At 34.8% G+C, this 27265-nt stretch overlaps 2 protein-coding genes across 3 annotated transcripts; one reads left to right on the forward strand and one right to left on the reverse strand.

The window, feature by feature from the left end:
* Positions 1-1778: 1778 nt before the first annotated feature.
* Positions 1779-5659, forward strand: LOC110895352 (uncharacterized hydrolase YugF). Of its 2 annotated transcripts, XM_022142656.2 has the most exons (10): positions 1779-2036; positions 2553-2647; positions 2897-2994; positions 3349-3398; positions 3642-3737; positions 3961-4041; positions 4116-4208; positions 4780-4875; positions 5052-5117; positions 5211-5659. In XM_022142656.2, the coding sequence occupies exons 1-10, from the start codon at positions 1878-1880 to the stop codon at positions 5388-5390; spliced, it is 1014 nt and encodes a 337-aa protein (XP_021998348.1). In that variant the 5' UTR covers positions 1779-1877; the 3' UTR covers positions 5391-5659. The 2 variants fall into 2 exon arrangements, with proteins under 2 accessions (XP_021998348.1, XP_021998352.1); XM_022142660.2 differs by lacking the exons at positions 3961-4041; positions 4116-4208.
* On the reverse strand, positions 5481-7991 carry LOC110895354 (PLASMODESMATA CALLOSE-BINDING PROTEIN 3). Its single transcript, XM_022142661.2, has 4 exons — positions 7822-7991; positions 7214-7456; positions 7073-7097; positions 5481-6020 (listed from the first exon to the last, which is right to left on the reverse strand). The coding sequence occupies exons 1-4, from the start codon at positions 7874-7876 to the stop codon at positions 5645-5647; spliced, it is 699 nt and encodes a 232-aa protein (XP_021998353.1). The 5' UTR covers positions 7877-7991; the 3' UTR covers positions 5481-5644.
* Between the last annotated feature and the right edge of the window lie 19274 nt (positions 7992-27265).

Below are 27265 nucleotides of genomic sequence, written 5' to 3' on the forward strand. Positions count from 1 at the left end.
GTAGCGCCTTAGCAGTACACAAAAAATCGGTTGTAAAAATAATATGCTTATTGTTGTAATCGTCTTTGGTGTATGAAAACGGACAACTTTATTAGTTTATATTGTATGAGATTTTGTATGTAACTGTTATGTATTCAATCGTATTCTAAATGTTTAACAAGCATTAACGATCCGTCTACGTTAGAAACACTTTGCATCCATGATGTCTGCCGCGAACGCCCACATGCATCATACTAGTTTCATTCAAATTTCCAATAAATAAGTAAAACTATATCAATATATTGACGACCATTACCGCTTTGGTGGGGTGATTAGGGAGTTTCCCATAAGAGTTTCATTTTGAGGAGGTCTTAAGTTCTGTAAGTAAATAATGAGAATCAGAGGTTGTTTGGCAACTTCTAAATAATTAAGTGTTGAACTAGTAAGAGGTCTGAACCATTAAAGGGGTTGTGTTTGACAACTTCTGAATGGGTAAGTACTGAACCAGTATTCAGTAAGAGGTCTAAACCATTACGTGCTGAACCAGTAGAGGTCTGAATCATTAAGAGCTAATATAATGCTTAACCGTTTAGAAGCAAATATCTGACAAATTCAGATAAGAGGTCTTAACCATTCAGACTAAGGGGCTGTTTGTTTACCTCTTAATGAGGCTCTTAATGGTTCCGACCTCTTACCGGTTCAGCACCTAATGGTTCAGACTGTTTGTCGAGCAGATGTCTGAATGGTTCAGACATTTGCCTCTGAATGGTTAAGCATTATACAGAGTCTGAATTGTTAAGACCCCTAATCTGAATTGGTCAGACATTTGCCTTTGAACGGTTAAGCATTATACAGGCTCTTAATGGTTCATACCTCTTAATGGTTCAGACCTCTTACTGGTTCAACACTTAATGAATCATTCAGACATCTACTCGCGAAACAAACAGTCCGAATCATTAAGTGCTAAACCAGTAAGAAGTCTAAACCATTAAGAGCCTCATTAAGAGCTAAACAAACAGTCCCTAAGTGATGAACCTGTAAAAGGTCTGAACCATTAAAAGCCAGTATAATGCTTAACCGTTCAGATGAAAATGTTTGATCAATTAAGATTATATAGGTCTTAACAATTCAGACTCGGTATAATGTTTAACCATTTAGAAGCAAATGTCTAAACTATTTAGACATTTTCTCGCGAAACAAACAGTTTGAACCATTAAATGTAGGGGTGTAAACAAGCCCAGAGACTCGAGAGCTACTTGTGATCGGCTCGGTTAAAAGCTCGAACGAGCCCGAGCCCGAGCCCGAGCCTGAAATACAAAGCTTGTTTAGGCTCGCGAGCCTAAACGAGCCCATACAAAATTTTAATTTTTTTATATATAATATATTAATAATGATGATAACATTGATGAGCCGAGCTCGAGCCGAGCTTTGGCTCGTTTAAGCGATGTTGAAGTGAGCTCGAGCCAAGCTTTTAGCTCGTTTAAGGTTGTTCTCCAAATAGTTCGAGCCGAGTCGAGCCAAACTCGAGCTTTGGGTTTTACTCGCGAGTCGAGCTCGAGCTCAAAGAAGTAGGCTCGAACCGAGCCGAGCTCGAGCTTCATAAAAACCTAACGAGCCGAGCTTGAGCTCGAGCCTGGTCAAGCTCGGGCTCGGCCCGGCTCGTTTACACCTCTAATTAAATGCTAAATCAGTAAGATGTTTGTACCATTAAAAGTTGGTTAAGAAATAAACAAATAGAAAGGATTCGAACTAGCCGTTCATAAAACATATTGGCGAATTTACCCATGTCCAAATATGATAATTTTATTTTACTACTTGTATATAGGAACCACATACTTGGTCTGCAACAACCGAACCGATAGACTTATTTGTGAGGTGTGGCAGTGGCTGCCGGAAATATGTTAACCGCCACCACCATTTCCGCTTCTATTTCACCTATCGGACCACGAGCATCGACGGAGGGTGGTTTCCCTCCCTTTCTGCCCAAACAAGTGGAGAAAGTTAAAGACACCTTTGCCCGAAACTTAGCCTCAAGGATTCAGAGACTGCCCGTTCAGGTATTAATTCCCTAACCATAACCTACAAGGCTCTTCACTCGTTCGGTTTCACAAATCTTGTTACTGGATTGAGTTGGTGGGGGCTAAAATTGTACATTTATAATTCGGATTGGGCTGAATGACAAAACTTAAATAAGTGTTATCTGTTATTCTGTTAATAATTCGGTTCTGTTTTAAACAGTTTCGGTTTGAAACAGAATATAACACCCTTAATATCCTAATTATAGCTTTGATCATTTGCTTTGCTGTTCAGAATTTGTAATTGATAGAATTAACATGGAGCTAATTACATAATGACCTCACAATGTGCTATTATTATTTGTGATGGTTGCCTTTAGGATCAAAGCAAACTTTAATACAGTTTTTCTTTACTCAATGTGGTAAACATTTTATTAATGTGTATTTAGTGCTTCCTATAGTTTGGTTTATTAAAGTGTGTATGGATATGATCTTTTATCGTTTTGGGTAGTGTCAAAAAACCGATAGATATTGGGTTGCTGTTGATATTTGTCTCAGCTTAGCATCTCAAACAATTGCATTATGAGTAGCTGCGTGAAGCCAATGATACAAGACACGGCCACTCCACTTGTTCTACTTCATGGGTTTGACAGGTACGCGCATCTATCAACTCTTGGTAGGTTCAGTTTAACTTATCGAGAATGTAAACGTTTTAGTAAAATATTCATGCTAAATCGATATTGGACCACGGGTGTCAACATTTTATTGTTTTTGGCTTTTGAAAGGTAATACTTTGTATCATATATTCTACTTACCCCTTTGTCATTTTAGGCATTGTATTTAGCGTGTTGTGTCACAAGTTGCACTTTTGTTTAAACAGTCGGTTTACTATTATTCTGCAGCTCTTGTTTAGAATGGAGATACACACTTCCACTTCTTGAGCAGGCTGGCTTTGAGACTTGGGCAATTGATATTCTAGGATGGGGTTTCTCAAACTTGGGTTGTTTTTTTAATATCTTTTTTCCGTCTTTATATATCGATTTATAGTGGAAGGTTCAAACGAGAACCTCAAATGCTACAAAACTACATGTTAATTTGCATGTGATTGAGTCCATTCATATGTGAATATTGGTGGAGCTTTAAATCACCACCAAAAAAAGTAGAAAACACAAAATTTCCTTTCCATTCGTTCACATGTGAACATGGTTCTCATCAGTCATCTCCCATCCCCCCCCCCCCAAAAAAAAAAAAAAAAAAAAAATCATATTCAGGAATGAACATGTAAGATTGTAGTTCTTGCATTTGAACCTTCCCTTTGGTTAATTGTTTTTCTTGATTTTTTTTACTTCATCAGAAAAGCTTCCGCAATGTAACGTAGAGTCTAAGCGTGATCACCTCTTTCAGGTAAAGTTGTGTAGCAAATCTCAGTTATCTTTTACTAGTCAGGAGTCTACTCCAATTACCTTCAAACTTCTTTTTTTATTGATGTGTAAAGTAATGGCATTTGGGCGTGTATATAACTATATAAGTTGTTCTTTTTTATTTAGGAAATAAAAAAGGGTTATTTGGTCGGCCGCAAAAGGTTATCGGTTCTCTATCCGGTAGCTCCATAGGTGACTGATTTGTATGTTTAATTTTGTGTTTTAGTTTTGGAAGACCTACATTGGAAGGCCTATGCTGCTAGTCGGGCCTAGTCTTGGAGCAGCAGTCGCAATTGATTTTGCAATCAATCATCCAGAAGCGGTAAGTACAGACTAATACTTGTAATGAAGGTATGATAAGGTATATGTGACAAATTAATGTTGGGTTACCAAATGGGCCGAGTTGACCCAGAACACCTTTTGTCCAGCTCTTTTCGGTTTTCGGTCTGTCGGATATGATTGTCAGTATCGTACCATTTCAACAATTGTATGACGTAAATGATTTTTATGTATTAAGGTTCAGTTTTGTTTGGATGTTTTCACAGGTTGATAAGTTGATTTTTATTGATGCAAGTGTTTACGCAGAAGGCACGTCGAAATTACCAAAATTTGTAGCTTATGCTGGTGTGAGTGTATGCCAATATGTGATACAGTTTCTTTCTTATAGATGTTTAAAATATTTTTTGACCGATTTAATCAGGTATCCGTGTTGAAGAGCCTCCCATTGCGTATTTTTGCTACTAATATAGCGTTTAATTCTCTTGATCTTGATACATGCTTAGATTGGACACTTGTAAGTTCCACCGTTGATTGCTGAATATCATGTAACAGAAATAGGGCGGTAAACGAACCGAACGTTCATGAACTGTTCGTGAACTTGTTCGGCAGGAAGTTTGCTTATGTTCGTTTATTAAATAAACGAACAAACATGAACAAAAGTATTTGTTTATTTAATTAAACAAACGAACGTGAACACACGTGTTGTTTATTAATATTTTAGTAAATACATATTATATAAATTTATATAATAAACATAAAAGAGGTTTTCGTAACTACTTATATAAATTAAAAAGGGATTTCCAATATAACTTATCATAATTAATCAATAATATATACATAAAAAAACTACTTTATGTCTGTTTTTGTTTGGTCATTTTGTGTTGTTTTATGTTTGTGTTCATCATGAACTGTTCATTTAGGTTCTAAGAAAACGAACACGAACAAAAAAAATGTGTTCGATTATATGTTCATGTTCGGTTAAAGTTAAATGACCGAAAATAAACATGCTTGTATTCGTGTTCGTTTACAGGCTTAAACAAAAATGTTGTTTTTTAATTATTTTTAATTATTTCCAACTGTTGTAGATAGGACGCTTACATACTCTATTGCCTTGGTGGGAAGACGCAACAGTCGACTTTATGAACAGTGGGGGATACAATGTCACTGCCCAGATTCCGAAGGTTCGTTTCTTTTCCTTCTAGAGGTTGTGAAATCGGGTTGGGTAACCGGTCAAAAAATGGAAGAGGGCCGAAAACGAAAAGTTGACCCGTTTCCTTGTAAGCTAATTTTTTTTCTTATGGAAACTGTTTGACCAGTCAGTTCCAAAAATAACAAACTTTTTATGACGGCACACCAGATTATGACGAAAACACTCATAATATGGGGCGAAGAAGATCAAATCATCGACAGCAAACTAGCCGTGGTTCGTACCTTTATATCATTCATAATAACAGTTAGTTACTCCTATGTTCTTATGATCGAGTTAAATAACCGGCTACAATCTTATATCATGCAGCGATTACATTGCGAACTTCCAAACGCAATAATTCGGCAAATACCAAAATGCGGTCACATCCCACATGTCGAAAAACCAGATGCAGTTGCAAACTTAATCAAGGAGTTCATTCAGACCAACAATAATCTTCCATCATTTTCAAAGCAAGAAGAGAATGTGTTGATTCCTCAACTTGAATAGCTTCGTCACATTGTTGTAGATGTTTTCAAATTTATGTACATAATTGTTGTATGACTTTAATCATTCTTGCAACATTATAAGTTGCCATAGTGACATGTGAAAGGAACATGTTCCCTGTACTTATTATATATCGAAAACGTAAATAACACATCTTTCTCGTACTAAAAGGGGATTCGTAGAATACAACCGACAATTTATAGCCTGCTTTACAACACGAATATCTCATCCATTCATTGTATTTCACCCTGTTTTGTTTAGATAAGCCTAAACCAGATAAAGCCCAATGCCAAAAGGCTTACAGGAGTCATAAAGTTGGTGATTCCATGAATGGATATAGAACCACTGTTGTCAGGCCCATTTATCCCTGTAGGCCCCATCCCGAAAGGCGGGTTCACATTGATCCCAGGTGTCATTGTCCCTGTCCCGGTTCCAGTGCCCGTTCCTGTTCCGGTTCCTGGAGTTCCTGTTCCGATCCCTGGAGGGGGTGTCCCGGTTCCCATACCAGGAGGCGGTGTCCCAGTTCCGGTTCCTGTAGGTGGTGTCCCGGTTCCAGTTCCGGTAGGTGGTGTCCCAGTTCCTGTTCCTGGCGGAGTACCAGTTCCGGTTCCAGGTGGTGCCGGAGTTGAAGTGCTGCAATGTGAAAGTCCAAAGAAGGATGTGAATGACTCGGGCACCGTAAACATGCTTATATGACTAGAAATGTAATTGTAATCCCTAATGGTAGTAAATACCCGCACCAATCAATTTCTAATTCGAGATTTAGCCCGAACCATTGAAATACCACTTAGTGTCGAATGAACTAATTCGAGATTTATCCCAAGCTTGGTTTTAAAATGCGCTCATTAGGAGCGCATAATGCGTGATGTGCACGATGCGCTGGTGAGATCGCATTACGTGATACGATGCGCTGTGATTACATGATGCAAGGATGATGCGCTCTATATCACATAAGGCGCTCCAGATGCACACATTTTTCTGAAATCGACCACTATAAAGTAAATTTGTACAATGAGCTTGTACAATGTGCTTAATAAGCTTGTACAATAAGCTGATGAAGTTGTTAAGTGAGTTCAACGCTTATTTTGATTTTATTGGAACTTCTTTGATGGTACTAGAGCTATTTTAATGTATTTATTTATTTATTTATTTTATTCTCTAGATTTTTAGTGTTTAAGTTAAAAAGTTAAAGTATTATCTATAAATAATCTTTTTAATAACAAACGCCTCGCATATGTGACGCGCGCGCATCGGCTTTTGGGATCAAAAATCATCAGAGCGCATCGCGCATTTTAAAACCAAGATCCCAAATCACTGAAATACCACCTTAATGTCAAATGATAGGTCTCCTGAAACCCCAAACCCTAAACACAAAACGCACAAGAGCACCTCCCAGCTAAACATAACAACGAGCTATTTGGGATTTAAAAAAAAAAAAAAAAAAAAACTGCCTTTAATGCTTCATGTACAAGTGATTAAAGACATATAAAACTACCATTAATGCAAAAACTACCATTTTGACTTTGTAAAATTTAAAAAGATCCAACCTTTATTTTAAAAATCAGTTCAGACATTCATTAACCGACACAATAGCAATAAAAATCAGATCTTTATACAGCTTTTAATACTATGACAACAGTAAACTAAAAAAGACAAGATCCAATTAAGATGGGTAGTGATCATACCTAGAATAACAAGCAGAATTTGCACCTGTAAGCAATCAAGAAACACACAAAAAAAAAATAAATAAATAAATAAAATAAAATAAGAATAATGAAATCTTGATTCTTGAGGGGGATAAGATGGTAAATTAACATGAGACTTACCTGAAGGAGGTGTTTGGGAAACAGTAGCAGAGCCTGAGAAATCACAGCTCCCTTGAACTTGACCCTTTTTTTGATAATAACTATTGACAGCATAATTGCAATGATCCTTTACAGTATTAGGGTTGAAACAAGGCCCATTTTGAGAGATTGGGCCACAGTCAGCACCATTTCCACAAGCATAATCTATGCTTCTTTGAAGCACTGTGTCACTCATTCCAGTGTTACACACACAATAAGCTGCACCTGTTTTTAGTTAAACAAAAACACACATGAAGTGTTTCAAATCCCAAAAAAAAAAAAAAAAAAAAAAAAAAAAAAAAAAAACCCTCACACACCCAGCTGAAAGAAACAAATAAAATCTTGTAAAAGGGGATGAAGAATGAAATCTAGGAAAAACCAACTAACAAAAAGTGAAAAAGGAAAAAGAAAAGAGACCCCTTTGAGAAAAAGGGGATGGTAAGTAACAACTAAATCATGATGCAGAAAATAACATGAAATCAAATCTCAAAGTGAAAATCAAAAGAAACCCAACTCATAAAAAAAAGTTGTTAGAACTAGTGGGGCATCTGTTGTTTCAGTAACAAACAGAAAAAGGGAGATAAGCTTACTTGAATAACGAGCAAAAGAGAAGAGAAGCAACATGGAAAGAGGAAGAAAAGCCATGATTGAGGGAGGATGAAAGAAGGCAAATTGGTAAAGCAAGTAAGTTCTTAGGATGATGATATAAAGTGTTTTTATTTTATTAATTGTGATGCAGGGTTCAAAAGCGAAATAGAAGGGGCTGGGGGACAGATGGACGGGAATGGAGACTTCTAGACCAGATCTACGGTGGCGGTCATTACATTACATTCACAGTGATTTTTTATGCTTGTATATTTTTTACTTGTGTGTGTATAAAAATAGGGTATTTTTATTCGTTAATGGTTTGATACTTTGCTAGGTATATTTTAGGTCGCAATTTTTGTAAAGATATATATTTGTTTTTCTGAGTTATGTCGGCGGTAATGGAAAACTCACGAATGACACGTGTTTTTATTCTTTTGATTTGTTACTTTATGACTTTTCTTTGACAATGCACACTATGTTTGATTAGGGTGTTAATGGTTTGATTTTGACAGATTTAAGTTCATACAGTGTTGACCAGTTACCATTGTTACAAATTACTACTGATAAATAGCAACTTAGGGGACAGGTTGATTAGGGTGTTAATGGTTTGATTTTGATTTCGACAGATTTAAGTTCATACAGTGTTTGGCCACGCGTTGATGAACGTGGAACACCACCGCCGGTCTACTATCACGCGTGGTGGGAGATAAGCGTGATGATGAGCACGCGTTGTTTGTGTTTGTGTGGTGAGTTGTTTTTTAATGGAGATGAATGTGTGGTGAGTGATGGACATTTCCACTAAAATCCATCACTAGTGATGGAATAAAGCTCAATCACATGGCGGAAATTGATTAGATGTTGTGAGAGATGGGTGTGTGGTGAGTGATAGGCGCCCCTACCCCCCCTTATCACTGACAATTAAGTTAGCACAATTCCCTTACTAGTGATTATACCTGTCGCTCATGGATTAAGTTATTACTAACAATACTTACCACTAATGATAATTTTCATACAATTTTTCATCAGTCATGCAAATCTTGAAACAACTCCCAATACCTAGCATGTGACATTGGCCTCAACCCCCTTCCCAAGGGGGGTTACACCCTTGATACTCATGCCAGGGGCGCTAGAAGTGACCCTCTAGGTAAGGTTTTAGCCGGCTTCCCTGCTCATTCTCCATTAAATGGATATATCCCGATTGCCTTCGTTGTTGTGTAATCTAAGTATGTTCTGATTTCCTTACGAATCTTTTCGGCGAACCAAAGTAGATCGGCTCTCATTTAAAAGAACGAAAAACCAATCTTTGTAGAGTGAATAATGATGGTCTTATCCTTCTATCTTCAATATCAAAGTCTATTAAGCAAGCAATGCTTATCAAGTAGTAAAGCACGATACACTGTAAGTTGCTTATTTACCCCTGAAGAAGACGACCAAACAAACGTTTGACTAACGGAGGGTGTCAAAGTACAATGAAATTCCACCACAAGGTTTCATTTGACAAAAACTGAAAGGTAGGGAATCATATTGCAATCTGGACAAAACCATAGGATTGCAAATTGCACTTTACTAAAAAAAATAATATAATTTTAACATAAAGAACTACAACTTGTTGAGATGTTTTGTTCAAATATGTTGTTTCTCGGCTTGCATGGTCTTACGGTCGTACTCGGATAGATGAGAGGGGATGGGTTTCCGGAGGAACTCAAGATCGACAGTACTTTGCTTATCAATTTGCAATTGGTGCCCTTGTTCCTTAATCGAGAGAATTCGAGTAAGTTACGCTCCAATTTGGAGAAGTTTGATCCACCCTCGGTATTTGTTGTTGTTGTATATGAGGATTTGCCTTTGGATATTGCTCTTACAACTGTCTTGCTTTTATCTCTACCGGGTGGCCGTTGCAATTCTTGTGGTTCCTTAAACTCAAGGTCTTTTGTGATGTTGTTTATGTCTAAAAAAGAACGAACATGTGATCCACCTACTAACGAGTTCGGCTCTGGTGTGCCTGAAGTAGTCTTGGAACGCTTTGACGATCGACTGGGTTTGACTGGTGGCCCAAGATACCACTTTGTAGAATCTCAAAGTACCTCCCAAGTTTTTGCCATGGTAAATGCTCAACCGTATGTTGTTCAAAATTCATCATGGGTGCCCGTCATGATGTCCACGTCATTTGAACTGCTTCCTCTTTTATGATTGTTTGTATGTTGGTTCACAATGAAGTTGCTACATTTCGTTCTCATTGTCGTCCATTTGCCCGAGAACGAATCGGTAATATTGCTCGATGATATTGTAATGTTTTGTAATATTTGCTGGTTGATACTCTTTGTCTTTAATTAGTTAATCTGAAATATAATTTTCTGTCCGAGCATTGAAACATCGTTCAACTATTGTATATTTTTCTGTCAAATATATTTTTGTCCGAAACAATAAACCAATAAAGAGTTAAAGCAATGCATAAAAGTTAAGGTCCCGGGTTCGATCCTTGGCAAAACGAAACAATAAACCAGTAAACAGTTAAAGCAACGCATAAAAGTTAAGGTCTCGGGTTCGATCCTTGGCCGAAACCGGGTTTTAATTTTATTGTACGGAAACCGCTTCAGCCGTGTGGAAAGATGTTGGCTGAGAACTTTCAACCGGCTCGCCACCCAGTGAAAAGCCTATTGAAACGGCTCGGCTGAGATCTTTCAAACAAATGACGGCGTTTGAAACGGCTCTGAGCCGTTTCATGAGTTTGTCGGACACGTGGAAAGCAGAGATTGAAGGAACCCTAAGCCGTTTCAGAGGCATGGAGCCATTTTAAATGGCTATTTAAAAAAAAAAAAACTTTATCAAAGGCTAATTTCAAGATTTTCCCTTAAAATAAAAAGGGAAAATCGCCAAAATGGCCATGTTTTGGTCAAAGTTTCCAAACTAGCCTGGTCAACCGTCTCGTGGAGACGTCTGAAATATGCTGAGACGTCTTGACGGCTGCCTAAACACAACGTGCCACGTGTCCGACAAATGAATCAGGGTTCTTGACGTCTTGGCTAAGACGTTATCGACGGCTTGAGACATTTCATTATGGCTAGCCGTTAATCAACACGGCTTGAGACGTTTCCCCTCGGCTTGAGCCGTTTCTGGCCGGCTTGAGCCATTTTTCTCCCTTTAGCCGGCTTGAGCCATTTTTGTCCATTTCTTATTTTAAGACGTTTGTTGGAGGATTTTGAGACGTGTTGTACGATTTGAAGACGTTTTATATGAATTTAAGACGTTTTATATGAATTTCAAGCCGTTTGTTTATGAATTTATATAGATCCCTTAATTTTAAACACGAACTTTAAGGGAAATATTGTTTTTTGGTGATTATCTTACAACATGAGGGTCAAGTTTGTTGTTTATACTGGGGGGAAGTGGGATGTCATTAACGGAAACATTGAGTATGTTACTGGTGTCGATTCAAGGAGACGTGGTTTAGAAATTGAAACAGATCATTCATATAATAGTTTTTTAAACTATCTTTCTAAGATGTGTGATACTCCAAACATTACACGGTTGTCATACCGGATGTCTACGTTTACTGATCCGATCGATATAATTAATGATCGAGATGTTAGATTTTTTTTTATCTGGCGATGCAGAATCCTTTTGAATTATATAAATTATATGTTATTCAAGAGTCTGATGTTGGTTCCTCTGGTTTGTCTTGTTTAAACAATTTCAAAGCTCCAGTTCTAAATATTCCAGTAAAAGAAAGTTTTGATGTTTTAAACGATGAGTGTCCTAATTTAGAAAAATATTTTGAAAAATCTTTAACGTCTCACAACGAATCAGGTTCTTCATCTATAGTGTTTTAGGCCGGTCATATATTCAATAACAAAGAAGAGATGAAGCTCGAGTTGGGAAAGAAATGTTTGTTAGAGCATTTCGAGTTTAAAGTTGATAGATCATGTAAGACACGGTATGAAGTTTCATGCAGGGGTGATGGTTGTGAATGGCGATTTAAGGCTCATGCTATTCCTTGTGGCAATTTATGGTTTGTTAAACATATGAACGATAGACACACCTGTTCGAAGACGCAAACACACATTTCCGTTAGGCTAACCCAAAGGTTTTGGGTCACTTTTTGAAGGAACAACTAAAAGATAGTGGTAGGATATATCGAGCGAAAGAGATTGTCAAAGATTTTAGACAAAGGTTCGAGGTTGAGATAACAAACCTTCAAGCTTGGCGTGGTAAAAGCTATGCACTTGAACTACTACAAGGAACAACACGAGACTCTTTTGCCGAACTACCAATATATTGTTACAATTTGAAACTTGCAAATCCTGGAAGCGTTACCCACATCTTGGTTGATGAGCAGAGTCGTTTTGAAATGGTTTTTGTTGCTTTAGGGGCTGCGGTAAATTACACATTTTATTTTCTACTTTCTCTTATTTTTTTTAAAGTAACATGGGTTTTTGTCTTATTTCATTTTCATTAATTTTCAGATTCGTAGCTTTATGTTTAATCTAAGACCTGTCGTTATCATTGACGCGACACACCTAAAGGGTGAATTTAAAGGGACGTTGTTTTTAGCAGTGGGCATGGATGGAAATAATCAGATTTTACCACTTGCTTATGGCATTGGAAAATCAGAGGATGGTGAATTTTGGACATGGTTTCTCTCAAAGCTTAGAGATTGTGTTGGTGAAATAGCAGATATGGCGATCATTTCGGATAGGGCGAATTCGATACATGTAGGTGTTAGAAATGTGTTTCCACGTGTGTACCACGGCTTGTGTTGTCGTCATTTAATGATGAATTTACGTTTGTCGTCGTCTAAAAAAAAAGAGTACGAGGCACTATGGTGGAAGACGTGTAAATCTTATCGGATGTCTGACTTTAACGAGTCATTTAATGCTTTGTGTCTTGCTGTTCCTCGAATACGCCAGGTTTTAATAAATATTGGGTTTGGTAGATGGGCAAGAGATCATTGTCCCGGCAATCGATACCACTATATGACATCTAATAGTGCGGAGTCTATTAACTCTTTGTCTAGATTCTCGCGTAAGATGCCGATAACGCAACTTATCGAATTTTTCCGCGAGTCTGTACAAAAATGGTTTTATGACCGTCGATTGCAGGGCATGCAGGAGAGCCATTCACTTACTCAGTGGGCACAAAAGAAAATTTTAAAGAAAATTGAAGGGTCTAGAACCTGGACTGTTGCAGGCATCCGGGTAAACAGCTTTGTTGTTGATGACGGTGGGAAAAGGGGTGTAGTTGATTTTTCGAATTGTTCGTGCAGCTGTCGTGTCTGGCAAGTTTCTGGTTTACCTTGTGGGCATGTGATTGTTGTTTCAAGATTTTTGGGTGAACCTGACTGTATCATTATGCTTTCTCGTGTTACTCAAACGAAGTATACAAAAAAACGTATGAAGAATCGATTAATCCTCTGCCTCATAGGTCTGAATGGGTAATACCAGAAGGCCTTGGCAGTGTATTACCACCGAATATTACAAAACGTCAATCTGGTCGTCCAAAAGAAAACAACCGAATCTTGTCTCGTGGGGAAGAACCTGTTCCGGTATATTGTTCGCGTTGCCGAACATACGGACATGTTCGTGACGTTTGTTTAGATCCAATGAAATCACAGATTCGTTCACGAAAATCATCAGGCAAAGGAAAAGGAAAAGAGAAAGAGACAGAAACCCAGAGTCCAACGGATGACATTTTTCCATCTTATAATTTAGCAGAATTTTAATAATATATTAGTTTTTTTATGTTTTATTTTATGAAAATCATGTAAGAAATTCTTTAACCGCAATAGTGATTACTACTTTTAATTTATATAAGAATTAAATTTTACAATCCGTACGTCAAGCCATCAAAAATTACTTGGTGTGTAGCGCCCGGCGTAGAGTTCATCAGCCATGTAGCGTCTATATCTGACACAAGCATCCTGCATGTTTACTTCGTTCCATGTTAATGAACGGTTGTTAACTAGATTTTCCAATAGCATACATATGATAACCCCTGAGTTTCGACCAATATGAGCTTCGTGGTCAGGCCACACAACATCCCCCCAATACTCTAAGGCTTGTACACTATCTTTCCTTGATTGTTGCCAGTATGATATACGTCCCAGAAACCATACAAATGGAGATTCAAATTCTAAAAGAATTTGATGTATTTTTCTGTGTATGCAAAATCCTTCTCCGCAATTACTTACGTTACAGTTAACGGGAAAATAAGCATATATTTTAAGCGAACGCATATTTATTTTTAGAAGTAACCAGTGGTTTTCGTTGTGCGCTACGGGCATGTAAATCTGCAAAAATTTAAAACGAAAATAAGTCTAGGAAAAGGTATTATTTTAATGGAATTTTTTTTTAAAAAATGTACATTCCGAATAATCATATTTCACAATGTACCGTATCAACCTCCCAAAGGGGAGGAAAAAATTCTTTTGTACCGTCTCCATATCCGTAGGCCTTTCTATTTTGTTCTACTATCATGTTAAAGAAAGTAGGCGGGAGAACTGTCCACCGATAATCATTTGACGACATCGCCCTTAACCGTTTGTGAAGGTCCCGTTGATACATAAGCTTGTTGCACCAGGCATTGATATGCTAAGAAAAATATGGTAAATGTTTGACAAAAAAAAAAGTTAAATAAAACTATCATTAACATAATAGGTATTTCGAAGGTACCGTTTCCTGAATAAATCCGTTTCCACAAAATCCAAGTAATCGGCCCCACCATTCTTTTCCGAGAGGTGTTTTACCCATGTAGGTTGAGTAGCAAGTTGGATTATCGCCGTCATAATAAAACTCTAGAATATTTGGCGACCAATGTTCAAACCCATCGTTTTGGTTTATCCAAATGGTGCGTTGCACGGAATGAGGAATGTTTGAGTAAGACATTCGGTGTGGCATTATTGAGATAGTGAGGGCACACATATATATACACACATGTTCACAGTAAAAATAAAAATAAATAATAAAAAATATAATATTTAAAACATATATACAAATACTTATGTTTATAATTTAAATTAATATAAATCATTGAATAAATTCGAGATCGTCCTCTTCTAGCTCGTTGAGTAATTCTTTAGGAATAAGCGAGTTGTAGAAAAGTATCAACATATGGCGCCTCATCCTTGTAGCCGTTATGCTTGTTTTTTCACCATCATTTAGGGGTTTTTGGTTAATCAACCGGTCTAGAAATATACAAACCCAAACCCCACAGTCCCCTAATGGTCCTGACTGTTGTGGCACATCATTTTCATATACTGTTTGAAACGGAAATTTTAACGGTAAAGGTTTGTTGTCATAGTAACCATGCAAACGAAGCCAATAGTCAAAAACAAAATTGATGTGGCAAACCACTTCCGTTCTTCCTTTATCCAAATCTCGCATACCCATCAAGCTACAAAAAAAAACATTGATTAAAAGTCATAACTTTTGAGATTAAAAGTATTAAATAAACACTGTTTAAAAATAAATTTTTACATGTCATAAATAGTGAGGGTCCCGTTAACGAGGTTGAAAACTCCTAAAAACCAGTGAATTGATGGTATAAATAACGGTACATACACCTCGTCAACGCTAGATATCCGAGGAAAAGGCTCTACATTCCCGTTGAAGTAACATGCGAATGTCTGATCCAAAGTTTGACAATGCATCTGAAAATATGGGGGTAAAATGGACCAACGGGCGGATGGATCTCTTGAATTATACATGTGTAGCATCCATCCAAAAATATGCTGTCACAAGTTTGGACAATTTTAGCGAAAGTTTATACCAAACTATAGTATATTTAGTATTAACAAGTGTACCTCATCGCTTAACCAGCCATTCCCCTCAGTGCCTAGCAAGGCCCCCCAGAAATCAGGACCAACATAGCCGTCTGCTGTGAGTGTTAGTTATCTAACTCCGCTACTTGGTGCCCAATTTTTTATCTTTTCAATTAATTGATCTTCATTATTTGAAATATTTTTTTGCTTCCTCTTGAGATTTTTGTAAACTACAAATGGTGAAAGCGTAGCCTTGGCGGGCTTCACAAGCCTTTCGGACCGCCTCAGTTTAATCATCTCCACATCCTCATCCTACAATTACATTATTTAAGAAGTAAATTAACAAAACATACATGGATTATAAAAATTATATATGCTTGCCAAACTTACGGCTTCTTCGGTAACATTTTCTGGAATTGCAGACACATGATACACTTCATTATCTTCATTATTGAAATTCAAAAAGGAATCAGCTGCCGCCTAAAAATTATTAAAAAAAGTTAGAAACATTTTAAAACTAAATTTAATTTTTTAGACTTTTATAAGCAAATAAATAAATAAATGGGTTACATTATCATATTCTTTTGGCGATTGGTCCATCGGTGTTCGTATGTGGCTTGGAGTTGATACCGGAGCCATACGAAAAAGTTTGCAACAACTCCGACTTCAACATGTCAGTTAAGGCGCGGTTGTTTGAGTACATCTTCTGCAACCACTCCGAGTTGATCATGTCAGTCAATGCCTGGTTGTTTGATAACATCATTGACTGAAATTTAGAGACAAGCTGCTCTTCAGAATAAAATCCCGATGAAAACTGACCGGGACCGGCATCACGTTGAAACTCAGCCGTCTTTAACGGAATATCATTTGTATGAACCGGTATTTCCGGTGAAAATCCGTGCGTTAGAGGCACCTGAACTTCATCATCGCCGAACAAGCTGGCAATGTAGTCCTTCTGTGGCTGGCCGTAGTTTTGAGTTAGGCCGATTGGATTATGAATTTGAGGGGGTAATTCAGTCGCCATAGCAGGATTAAAAACTTGACGTTCAAGGTCCAAATAATCCGAGCTTGAACTATACAACTCTGTCTCGGTCTCGAACATAGTTGGTAGTATAGCCATTAGCGGTTTATATTCAGATATCTAACATGTTGAAAACGAAATATTTTACAAAAATTGTTAAAAAGTAACAAAGGTTCAAACTGTTAAATGTTGGAAATTAAGTTTTTTTATTTTTTAAATTTATAATTTAAACAGTTTTTATTTTATAAGTTGAAATTTTTTACTTTTTAAATATATAATTTAAACAGTTTTTTTTTTAATTTTAAAATTTTATAAGTTTTATTTTTTTACTTTTTAAATTTATAATTTTTCGTTTTTCAAAATTTTTTATAATTATATTTTTTTTAAATTAATTCCGTTTGTAACTGTTAAACTTTTTACTTTGTTTTTTTATAATTTAAAACTGTTAACGGAATGAAAATATGGTTAGTTTAAATTATAAAAAATTTACCTTTACCGCATTGGCTAAGATGCCATCAACATTAGGCTTCATTAGCCTATGTCCTTCTTTCCATCCTAAAAATCTCGGGATGGTCTGACAATTGAAATACCCCCTCCTTTGTTTAAATTCTGGAAATACCTCTAGAATCCACATCTGTAAATGCATTATTTATCAACTATTAGTATACAAATTAAGTTAAGACAAACATTACACTTAAAATATAAAATATAATATACGATTTGTCAGGTACCTTAAAGGGCCAAACAAATCCTGTCACACCCCAACCGATGGCGGAAACATCGAGATGAGACGTACAAACTGTTCAAAGACATCATAACACTAATTGTGACAATAATTAAAGTTTATTTCATTGATAATCATAAGTTTCATACAATACATAGAAAAGTTCAAATACATAACATAGATTTGGAAGTTTAAATAGTTGATGGGTTTCTAAGCCATCCTAGTCTTTTCTTGTTTTTCTTGGATCCTCAACCTGCAGTATGCATTTAAAATACAATCAACAAATAATTGCTGGCGAGTATACAGGTTTGATATAGCATAATAGAGTTAATAGTTTATCAAATCTAATCCATGTGAACAACTGATATTCAATTAACTGTCATACTCGTAACGATGAAATCCACATGTCCAAACCATAGTTACGCAATTAACATAGCCTAACCCTCGAAAGGGTGGTAATAGAGTTAATAGATTAAACCTAACAATACCCGTATATACGGGAGGGGCGTTACAACCTACAGCGCTGCCATTGATAGGGGAGGCTTGCAAAGTTAATGAACACATAGTCATAGATGTTAACATTAGCATAACATAGATAATCAATAATCAAGTAGTTTCACAATAGTATGGATAGATTGTGCAAAAATTGTTTAGCATTGTGTTTTTGATAAGGAAATGCATACTACACCCAAAATGTGTAAAAAGGAAAATGGGTCAAGTATACTCACCTTAGAGTGCGTTGCGTTTATTGGAATAAGATAGAATAAGAATAATAGATTCCCGAGTGGCGTGCACAAGAAGATTACCCTATTAAGTTTGAAAGGGTTTGTTAATTATTTGGGAATTTTCATATGGCAAATAAATAGGTAAAATAATTATTAATCTTACCAAAATATCACAAATAGAATTCCAAAAATATTAGATTAAATAGGTATATAATTATTTTAGATTAACAATTTAAAATAAATAATCTAACATTAGTTAACAATTCTATAAATAATAAACTTATTTATAAAATTCTAGTTATATTGAAATAAGATAATAAATCTGAAAATTTAAATAATAAATTTTGGAATTTATAAGTAAATGCAATATAAATTCTGTTTTTATTAAAATAAAAATTCTGATTTAATATATAAACAATAATTCTGAAATATAAAATAAAAATTCTGAAATAACTAATATTCTGAAATAATTAATAAAATTCTGAAAAATAATTCTGATATTTTAATTAAAAATTCTGATTATATAAATAACAAAACAAAAATAAGAATCATGAATAATTCTGAAATAATAATAATTTCTGATTTTAATAAGAAATAAAAATTCTGATTTAAATAAACCAATAAATCTGATTTAATTTAATATAGGTTCTAATTCAGATTTTAAATAACTTAAATAATACTCCTATAAATAATTCTGATTTATAAATAAATTTCTGATTTAAAGAATAAATCAGAAAATAATAATAATTTAGATAATTTCTGATTTAATTAATAAATCAGAAAATAATATATCTGTTTATAAAAATTCTGATTTTTAAATAATTATTCAGAATTATATATTAACATTTATATTATAACCCTGATTATATATATATATTAGTATAATATAATAACCTAGTTTTAATAATATAATAATAATAATAATAATAATAATAATAATAATAATAATAATAATAATAATAATAATAATAATAATAACAGTATTAATAACAACAATCGGAAAAAGATTACGGAAAAAGAACGGAAATGAAACGGTTCGTACCGGACGACGATCGGCGGTGCACGGCGGCGAAGTGGTGGCAGACGGCGGTGGCCGGTGGTGCGTGACTTCTTCCGGCGACGTGAACGAAATGACTTCGGGTTACGGTTCGCGGTTTGGGTTGTTTCGTTTTGATCAAATGAAAGGAAGGGACGATTTAGAAGTGTTGGTTGGGTATAAATAGGAGGTGGACGTCGGTTATGAACGTGGAAGGTCGGTCCGATCGTTTGACAATCGGGGGAGACGATGAACAGTCCCTGGGCGGTTAATGTTTGAATTTAAATCACGTAATTAATGCTTAAATACAAATAACTCTCAATTAGTTCACATGTTGTATGGCAGTTCAGTTGGTTTGTGTTGTTGTTGATGAAGCCTTGGTCGCGGGTTCGAATCCGGGTGAGACACCCTTTTTATTTGGAATTTATTTTAACGCATTAAATGAGTGTTTAAAACGGATTGGGTCTTGGTTCTTTCACCAGTCCAAGACCCAGCCCAGCTGGTTAAGCCGCTTGTGTACGAGGTGTAGGTCGCGGGTTCGAGTCCCGGCCACACCAAAATCCCCCTTTTTTTAGTATAGTTAGTTTTAACTAACTGGGTTAGCCACTAACTGAGTTTTCTAACTCAGTTAGTGCTGCCCTTTAGTAAAACTAACCAGGTTAGGCTGATTTAACCCGGTTTTCACCAACGGAGTCAGATTCGTTAACGAAAATTCTTGAAAATCAATAAAAATTCATAAAATACTTATTTATTTAATTTAAATTGTTATTTTATTCATTTAAAATAATAATAAAATAATAGAATAATCAAATTTAACCCAAACTTCAATATTTTTACCGACTTAGCGTATAAATTCCCAATTTTCGTACGGTTTAGGGTAATCTCTTGGCAACGATGAATTAAAGAGTCGAAATTAAGATGGAATTCCTCTGTTTTTACGTGTTTAACATAGTTTCAACGTGTTTAACATAGTTTCAACGTGTTTAACATAGTTTCATAGTTTCAATGATTCATAGTATTCAAACACAAAATATGGATAAAATCATGCAATTTCATTATGATTTCAAGTCTCGAGTACAATTTTGGAATTTGAATCAAGTACAACAAAGGTACAACTTACAAAAGTAGAAAGTACAAGCAGACTTTCCAAAAATGGAAAGTTTGAAAATACGAAATGTTACAGTCTCCCCTACTTTAGGAGATTTCGTCCTCGAAATCTAAGAGGAAGACTGTTGAAAAGATGGCATCCAAGGATTCCACAGAGGGAATAGATGAAACTTGATTGTGAATGGGAGTCATATCAAAGACATGGAATAATAGAGAATAGTGGGAGTATGGAAGTGAACGTTTGACTCTAAGTGGATGCAAGTATAAGAATGGCATAAGTATTGGATATACAAAAGTTGCGTAGTAAGAATGGAGTTTCGTCTTGGATAATCGGACATAATGCGTTTGTAAGTTGTTTAAAGTTTGCATTAGGTCCAAAAAGGTGTGCAAAACACTGAATTTCTCATGGCACGTTTCACGAAAGTTTAGTAACGTGGTGAAAACACTTATATATAGGATGTACCAGCGGTGTATCCACCATGTTTTGACCATGTTACGTCCGTTTCGTTATTCGTGTCATGTTACGTTCCATGTCTTACCATACACAGTAGTACACTCTATGGTTCTCATGCGCTTATTACTATAATCCCGTGTGCACCCGCGATTATACCAATCGTCGCATGATCCGCATAGCTTGTACTAATTTGCGTATGAATCAAGGTATACATAAATTTTGAAAATAAGATTGTGTGCGTATAAAAATGTAACATGTAAGCATGTTCGCGTTCCAAATAGTATAAGACTAACGTAAACGAATCCTTCGGGTTTCGCCCGTGTACATGTGCGAATGTATAAATTTTGAGTAAAAAGCATGAGCATAGTATAAGTTTAAATTTGAACACGCACGTGAGCAAAAGTATAAGCATAACGTGTATTAAAATGAGCATAAATGTGAGCACAATTTGAGCACAAACGAATGACGTGAGTATGGACAAAATTCGTATAAATGAGAGTACAACAAAAGTACGAGTATAACATAAATCGTATAAATGAGAGTATGAACACAAGTACGAGTGTGAATACGAGTATAAATATGAGTATAAACATAAGATGCATGAGTATGGTTATAAATGTGAAAATTAAGTGTAAAACATGAATGTTTAAGTACGAATGGAATGTATGAGTATATATATATATATATATATATATATATGAGTGTAAACGTGATCGTATAAGTACAAGTACAAGTATGTTGTTGCGACTATGAGTATAAATATGAGTACAAGTGTAAGCATACGAACGTATTGTGGGGAGTACGTGTGTAAATATGAGTCAAAGTATAGACACGAAACGTGTCGTGGTAGTTATGAGTATATAAATACGAGGATCATAACAGACGTGAGAATGTGTCTGAATATAAATACAAGTATAAACATAGCGGTATAAGCGTATACGCAAATTGCATACGTATGAATGTGTATATGATTGTAAGTAAAACGAAGGTGTATGAATATGAATTTAAGTATCACGTAAATGTATAATTGTGAGTGTGTGTATAAACGTAAAACGTATGAGTTTTGAATCGTGAGTATAACATAAATGCGTAAGTGTGAACATAAGTGGAAGCATAAAATGTATAAGTATGGACGTAAGGATTAATGATTTTGTTTATAATATAAAATTAAAATACATGAGTTTATGCGCATAAAAGGTTTAAAGTTTTGAATATGAAAGGAAAAAGAGAACGAGTGACACGCGTGAGATTGTCGTGAGATATTGACTAGAACGTGTAAAATGATATACATATATAGTTGTCTGTGCAAAACGTGAAGTTAAATTAGATTGAGTTGTCAGGAATGTAGAATCTAGTTTGTGAATTGTAAAGAGAATATAAAGGAAAACATCTTTTGATTATGCGAAAGGATACTTTGTAAAAGAATGGAAGTGCTATTATGGTTTTTAAAAAAAATTTTCATAGCTGAAAATTTGTCGTCCTTATAAAGTTTCCTTGCCCACGTGTTTTGAATTTAATTAACGTATCAAGCGAGGTTTTGAAAAGTTCTTCGAATTAAAAAGTTTGCATCGTTTTAAGAAGTTTTTTTTTTGTATTACTATCTTCGAAGTTTATAGATTCTAGTGAAAAGGTTTAACCTTAGGAAAAGGAATTTTGGTATATGAACCTGGTGATCGTGAAAGGTGTCCTTAATAAAATGTTTTTGTTGATCTTGAAAAGAGTTTTGATAACTGATCGGATAATATTTGTAATATTCTGTATGAAAAGTTGGTTTGATTCTCAATTGGAAATTTAGAATTCTTTAGTATAGTGATGCGAGATGAGTGTGTTTTAGTAATTACGTGGAATACGAAATTTTGTGGGCAATAGATTTATTAAACTGATTAGGGTGACAGTAGTATTTTGTGAAATTTTTGAAATCGAGGAATACGCGTTTTTGGTAACATTGAAAATTTTTGTGTATGCGAGCGATGTGAAAATAGATTATAGAATAGGAGATACGTCTAAATAAATGAAGCATTTTGAAATACATAATAAATGATTTAGGTATAAACATGATCGTGTTTACGCAATATAATCTATTAAAGAAAGTATTGGTAACGATCACCTAGGTAAGGGAATCACCCCAAATCCGTTGGTGAGGTCGTTGTAAGATGAGAAAAGAAGCGAAGTTAATCGTCAAGGTAAGGAAATCACTCCTATCTCGATGATATGTCTTCACTCGTTGTTACGAAAGTGTAATTAAAATTAAGTGAAATTATGCATGCTAATGATGTATAATCGTATGATGTATGCGCAAAAGTGAAATCCTAAAAATGGTTCAAAATTGACAAGGAAGAGTTTCATCATAAAAGATCGAAGATAATAAAGTGTACATCTGATAAAAAGGAACTTGGATTTTCTGGGAGAGTGAGAGTACCGACGAGATGATGACATCTAGAAATTCAAAACAAGAAATGGATGAGACTTTTAATCATAATGTTTTTGTTTAGGAAAATTGATTTCATGTATGCATCACATAGCACATAGTTTCTCACATGAATCACCAAATAGTTTCACATAGTTTAACATAGTATTACACATAGAATGATGTTTCACATAGAATAATGAAAGCAATATAAATTTAGTTTGTTCACGAAAGAGAGTAGTTATTAATTGTTTTGGATTGCGATAGTAACGTGCTTCGTGTTCCCAAATTTGAATTGAAGATGACGATCAAATATAAATCACATGATAATTGAGATAGCATAAAAAGAGATTCATCAATAAATATGGAATGTCACGGAACGTAACATAGACTATTCCAAAGTGAATCGAAGTCCTTTTCGAATTAAGGAAACGTGTTTTGGCCTAATAGACAAACACTCTCATCGAGAAGCGACTAACGATGTTTGTCCTTCCAGTTACTACACGTCCTTAATCGATTGGGTAAATCGAAACTTTGGCGAGATCGAAAATCAAGGAATGGGACTAGTTAACAAGATGCGAGTTTCACCTCTAACTTGATAACATCGTACCCTAACGTGGTTAGTACTCATCCAAGGATGAGGGTCCACTAGATTAGGAAATGGAAAACTCCCAACAAGGTTTGGATATCACTCCTAACTTGAGGGTAGATTTCGTGCAAAAATCATAGTATAGCTGAGTGAAAATCATCACCAAGTGTGGGAATCACCCCTATCTTGATGAATCATTTCGATTGTGTTATAAGAGTGTCTTCAAAGCTTCCATGTGTGTATTGTGTTAGCCTTAGGAAAGGCTTGTATATTAAAAGTCCAAAGGAATAGAGAGAAGCAAAGAAGAAAGCAAGAGATAATGTCTTAAACAGCAAGTAAATGAAAAAAAAGCTCTTAAACTATAGACTAGGTAAAGCAAGGCAATCCTAATTCCCTATAGTTATGGCTCTGATACCAATCTGTCACACCCCAACCGATGGCGGAAACATCGAGATGAGACGTACAAACTGTTCAAAGACATCATAACACTAATTGTGACAATAATTAAAGTTTATTTCATTGATAATCATAAGTTTCATACAATACATAGAAAAGTTCAAATACATAACATAGATTTGGAAGTTTAAATAGTTGATGGGTTTCTAAGCCATCCTAGTCTTTTCTTGTTTTTCTTGGATCCTCAACCTGCAGTATGCATTTAAAATACAATCAACAAATAATTGCTGGCGAGTATACAGGTTTGATATAGCATAATAGAGTTAATAGTTTATCAAATCTAATCCATGTGAACAACTGATATTCAATTAACTGTCATACTCGTAACGATGAAATCCACATATCCAAACCATAGTTACGCAATTAACATAGCCTAACCCTCGAAAGGGTGGTAATAGAGTTAATAGATTAAACCTAACAATACCCGTATATACGGGAGGGGCGTTACAACCTACAGCGCTGCCATTGATAGGGGAGGCTTGCAAAGTTAATGAACACATAGTCATAGATGTTAACATTAGCATAACATAGATAATCAATAATCAAGTAGTTTCACAATAGTATGGATAGATTGTGCAAAAATTGTTTAGCATTGTGTTTTTGATAAGGAAATGCATACTACACCCAAAATGTGTAAAAAGGAAAATGGGTCAAGTATACTCACCTTAGAGTGCGTTGCGTTTATTGGAATAAGATAGAATAAGAATAATAGATTCCCGAGTGGCGTGCACAAGAAGATTACCCTATTAAGTTTGAAAGGGTTTGTTAATTATTTGGGAATTTTCATATGGCAAATAAATAGGTAAAATAATTATTAATCTTACCAAAATATCACAAATAGAATTCCAAAAATATTAGATTAAATAGGTATATAATTATTTTAGATTAACAATTTAAAATAAATAATCTAACATTAGTTAACAATTCTATAAATAATAAACTTATTTATAAAATTCTAGTTATATTGAAATAAGATAATAAATCTGAAAATTTAAATAATAAATTTTGGAATTTATAAGTAAATGCAATATAAATTCTGTTTTTATTAAAATAAAAATTCTGATTTAATATATAAACAATAATTCTGAAATATAAAATAAAAATTCTGAAATAACTAATATTCTGAAATAATTAATAAAATTCTGAAAAATAATTCTGATATTTTAATTAAAAATTCTGATTATATAAATAACAAAACAAAAATAAGAATCATGAATAATTCTGAAATAATAATAATTTCTGATTTTAATAAGAAATAAAAATTCTGATTTAAATAAACCAATAAATCTGATTTAATTTAATATAGGTTCTAATTCAGATTTTAAATAACTTAAATAATACTCCTATAAATAATTCTGATTTATAAATAAATTTCTGATTTAAAGAATAAATCAGAAAATAATAATAATTTAGATAATTTCTGATTTAATTAATAAATCAGAAAATAATATATCTGTTTATAAAAATTCTGATTTTTAAATAATTATTCAGAATTATATATTAACATTTATATTATAACCCTGATTATATATATATATTAGTATAATATAATAACCTAGTTTTAATAATATAATAATAATAATAATAATAATAATAATAATAATAATAATAATAATAACAGTATTAATAACAACAATCGGAAAAAGATTACGGAAAAAGAACGGAAATGAAACGGTTCGTACCGGACGACGATCGGCGGTGCACGGCGGCGAAGTGGTGGCAGACGGCGGTGGCCGGTGGTGCGTGACTTCTTCCGGCGACGTGAACGAAATGACTTCGGGTTACGGTTCGCGGTTTGGGTTGTTTCGTTTTGATCAAATGAAAGGAAGGGACGATTTAGAAGTGTTGGTTGGGTATAAATAGGAGGTGGACGTCGGTTATGAACGTGGAAGGTCGGTCCGATCGTTTGACAATCGGGGGAGACGATGAACAGTCCCTGGGCGGTTAATGTTTGAATTTAAATCACGTAATTAATGCTTAAATACAAATAACTCTCAATTAGTTCACATGTTGTATGGCAGTTCAGTTGGTTTGTGTTGTTGTTGATGAAGCCTTGGTCGCGGGTTCGAATCCGGGTGAGACACCCTTTTTATTTGGAATTTATTTTAACGCATTAAATGAGTGTTTAAAGCGGATTGGGTCTTGGTTCTTTCACCAGTCCAAGACCCAGCCCAGCTGGTTAAGCCGCTTGTGTACGAGGTGTAGGTCGCGGGTTCGAGTCCCGGCCACACCAAAATCCCCCTTTTTTTTAGTATAGTTAGTTTTAACTAACTGGGTTAGCCACTAACTGAGTTTTCTAACTCAGTTAGTGCTGCCCTTTAGTAAAACTAACCAGGTTAGGCTGATTTAACCCGGTTTTCACCAACGGAGTCAGATTCGTTAACGAAAATTCTTGAAAATCAATAAAAATTCATAAAATACTTATTTATTTAATTTAAATTGTTATTTTATTCATTTAAAATAATAATAAAATAATAGAATAATCAAATTTAACCCAAACTTCAATATTTTTACCGACTTAGCGTATAAATTCCCAATTTTCGTACGGTTTAGGGTAATCTCTTGGCAACGATGAATTAAAGAGTCGAAATTAAGATGGAATTCCTCTGTTTTTACGTGTTTAACATAGTTTCAACGTGTTTAACATAGTTTCAACGTGTTTAACATAGTTTCATAGTTTCAATGATTCATAGTATTCAAACACAAAATATGGATAAAATCATGCAATTTCATTATGATTTCAAGTCTCGAGTACAATTTTGGAATTTGAATCAAGTACAACAAAGGTACAACTTACAAAAGTAGAAAGTACAAGCAGACTTTCCAAAAATGGAAAGTTTGAAAATACGAAATGTTACAAATCCATCTAACGAAAAACCCTTCGTGTCTTCCTTTTGACGAACGTGCATATCATACACGTTCGTATACGTGCTCTCCCAAAAATAATTACCCCATGGATATTGGTTAAACTCATTCAGATTATCCACCAGGTGTAACAATTTAATATCGATTGCATTTGAATCCTGCAACCCTAAAAACCCTTGACCCAAAAGCATCAGTAGACATATTCTTGCGCAATCTTCCTCGCTATATTGCATGGGACCTTCAAACATATCTCTAATTCGTTTGAAATTAATACGTTCTCGGCCCGAGAAATGACGGTTTTTAAAT

This window comes from Helianthus annuus, chromosome 12 (assembly GCF_002127325.2).
Source record: "Helianthus annuus cultivar XRQ/B chromosome 12, HanXRQr2.0-SUNRISE, whole genome shotgun sequence".
NCBI lineage: Eukaryota > Viridiplantae > Streptophyta > Magnoliopsida > Asterales > Asteraceae > Helianthus > Helianthus annuus.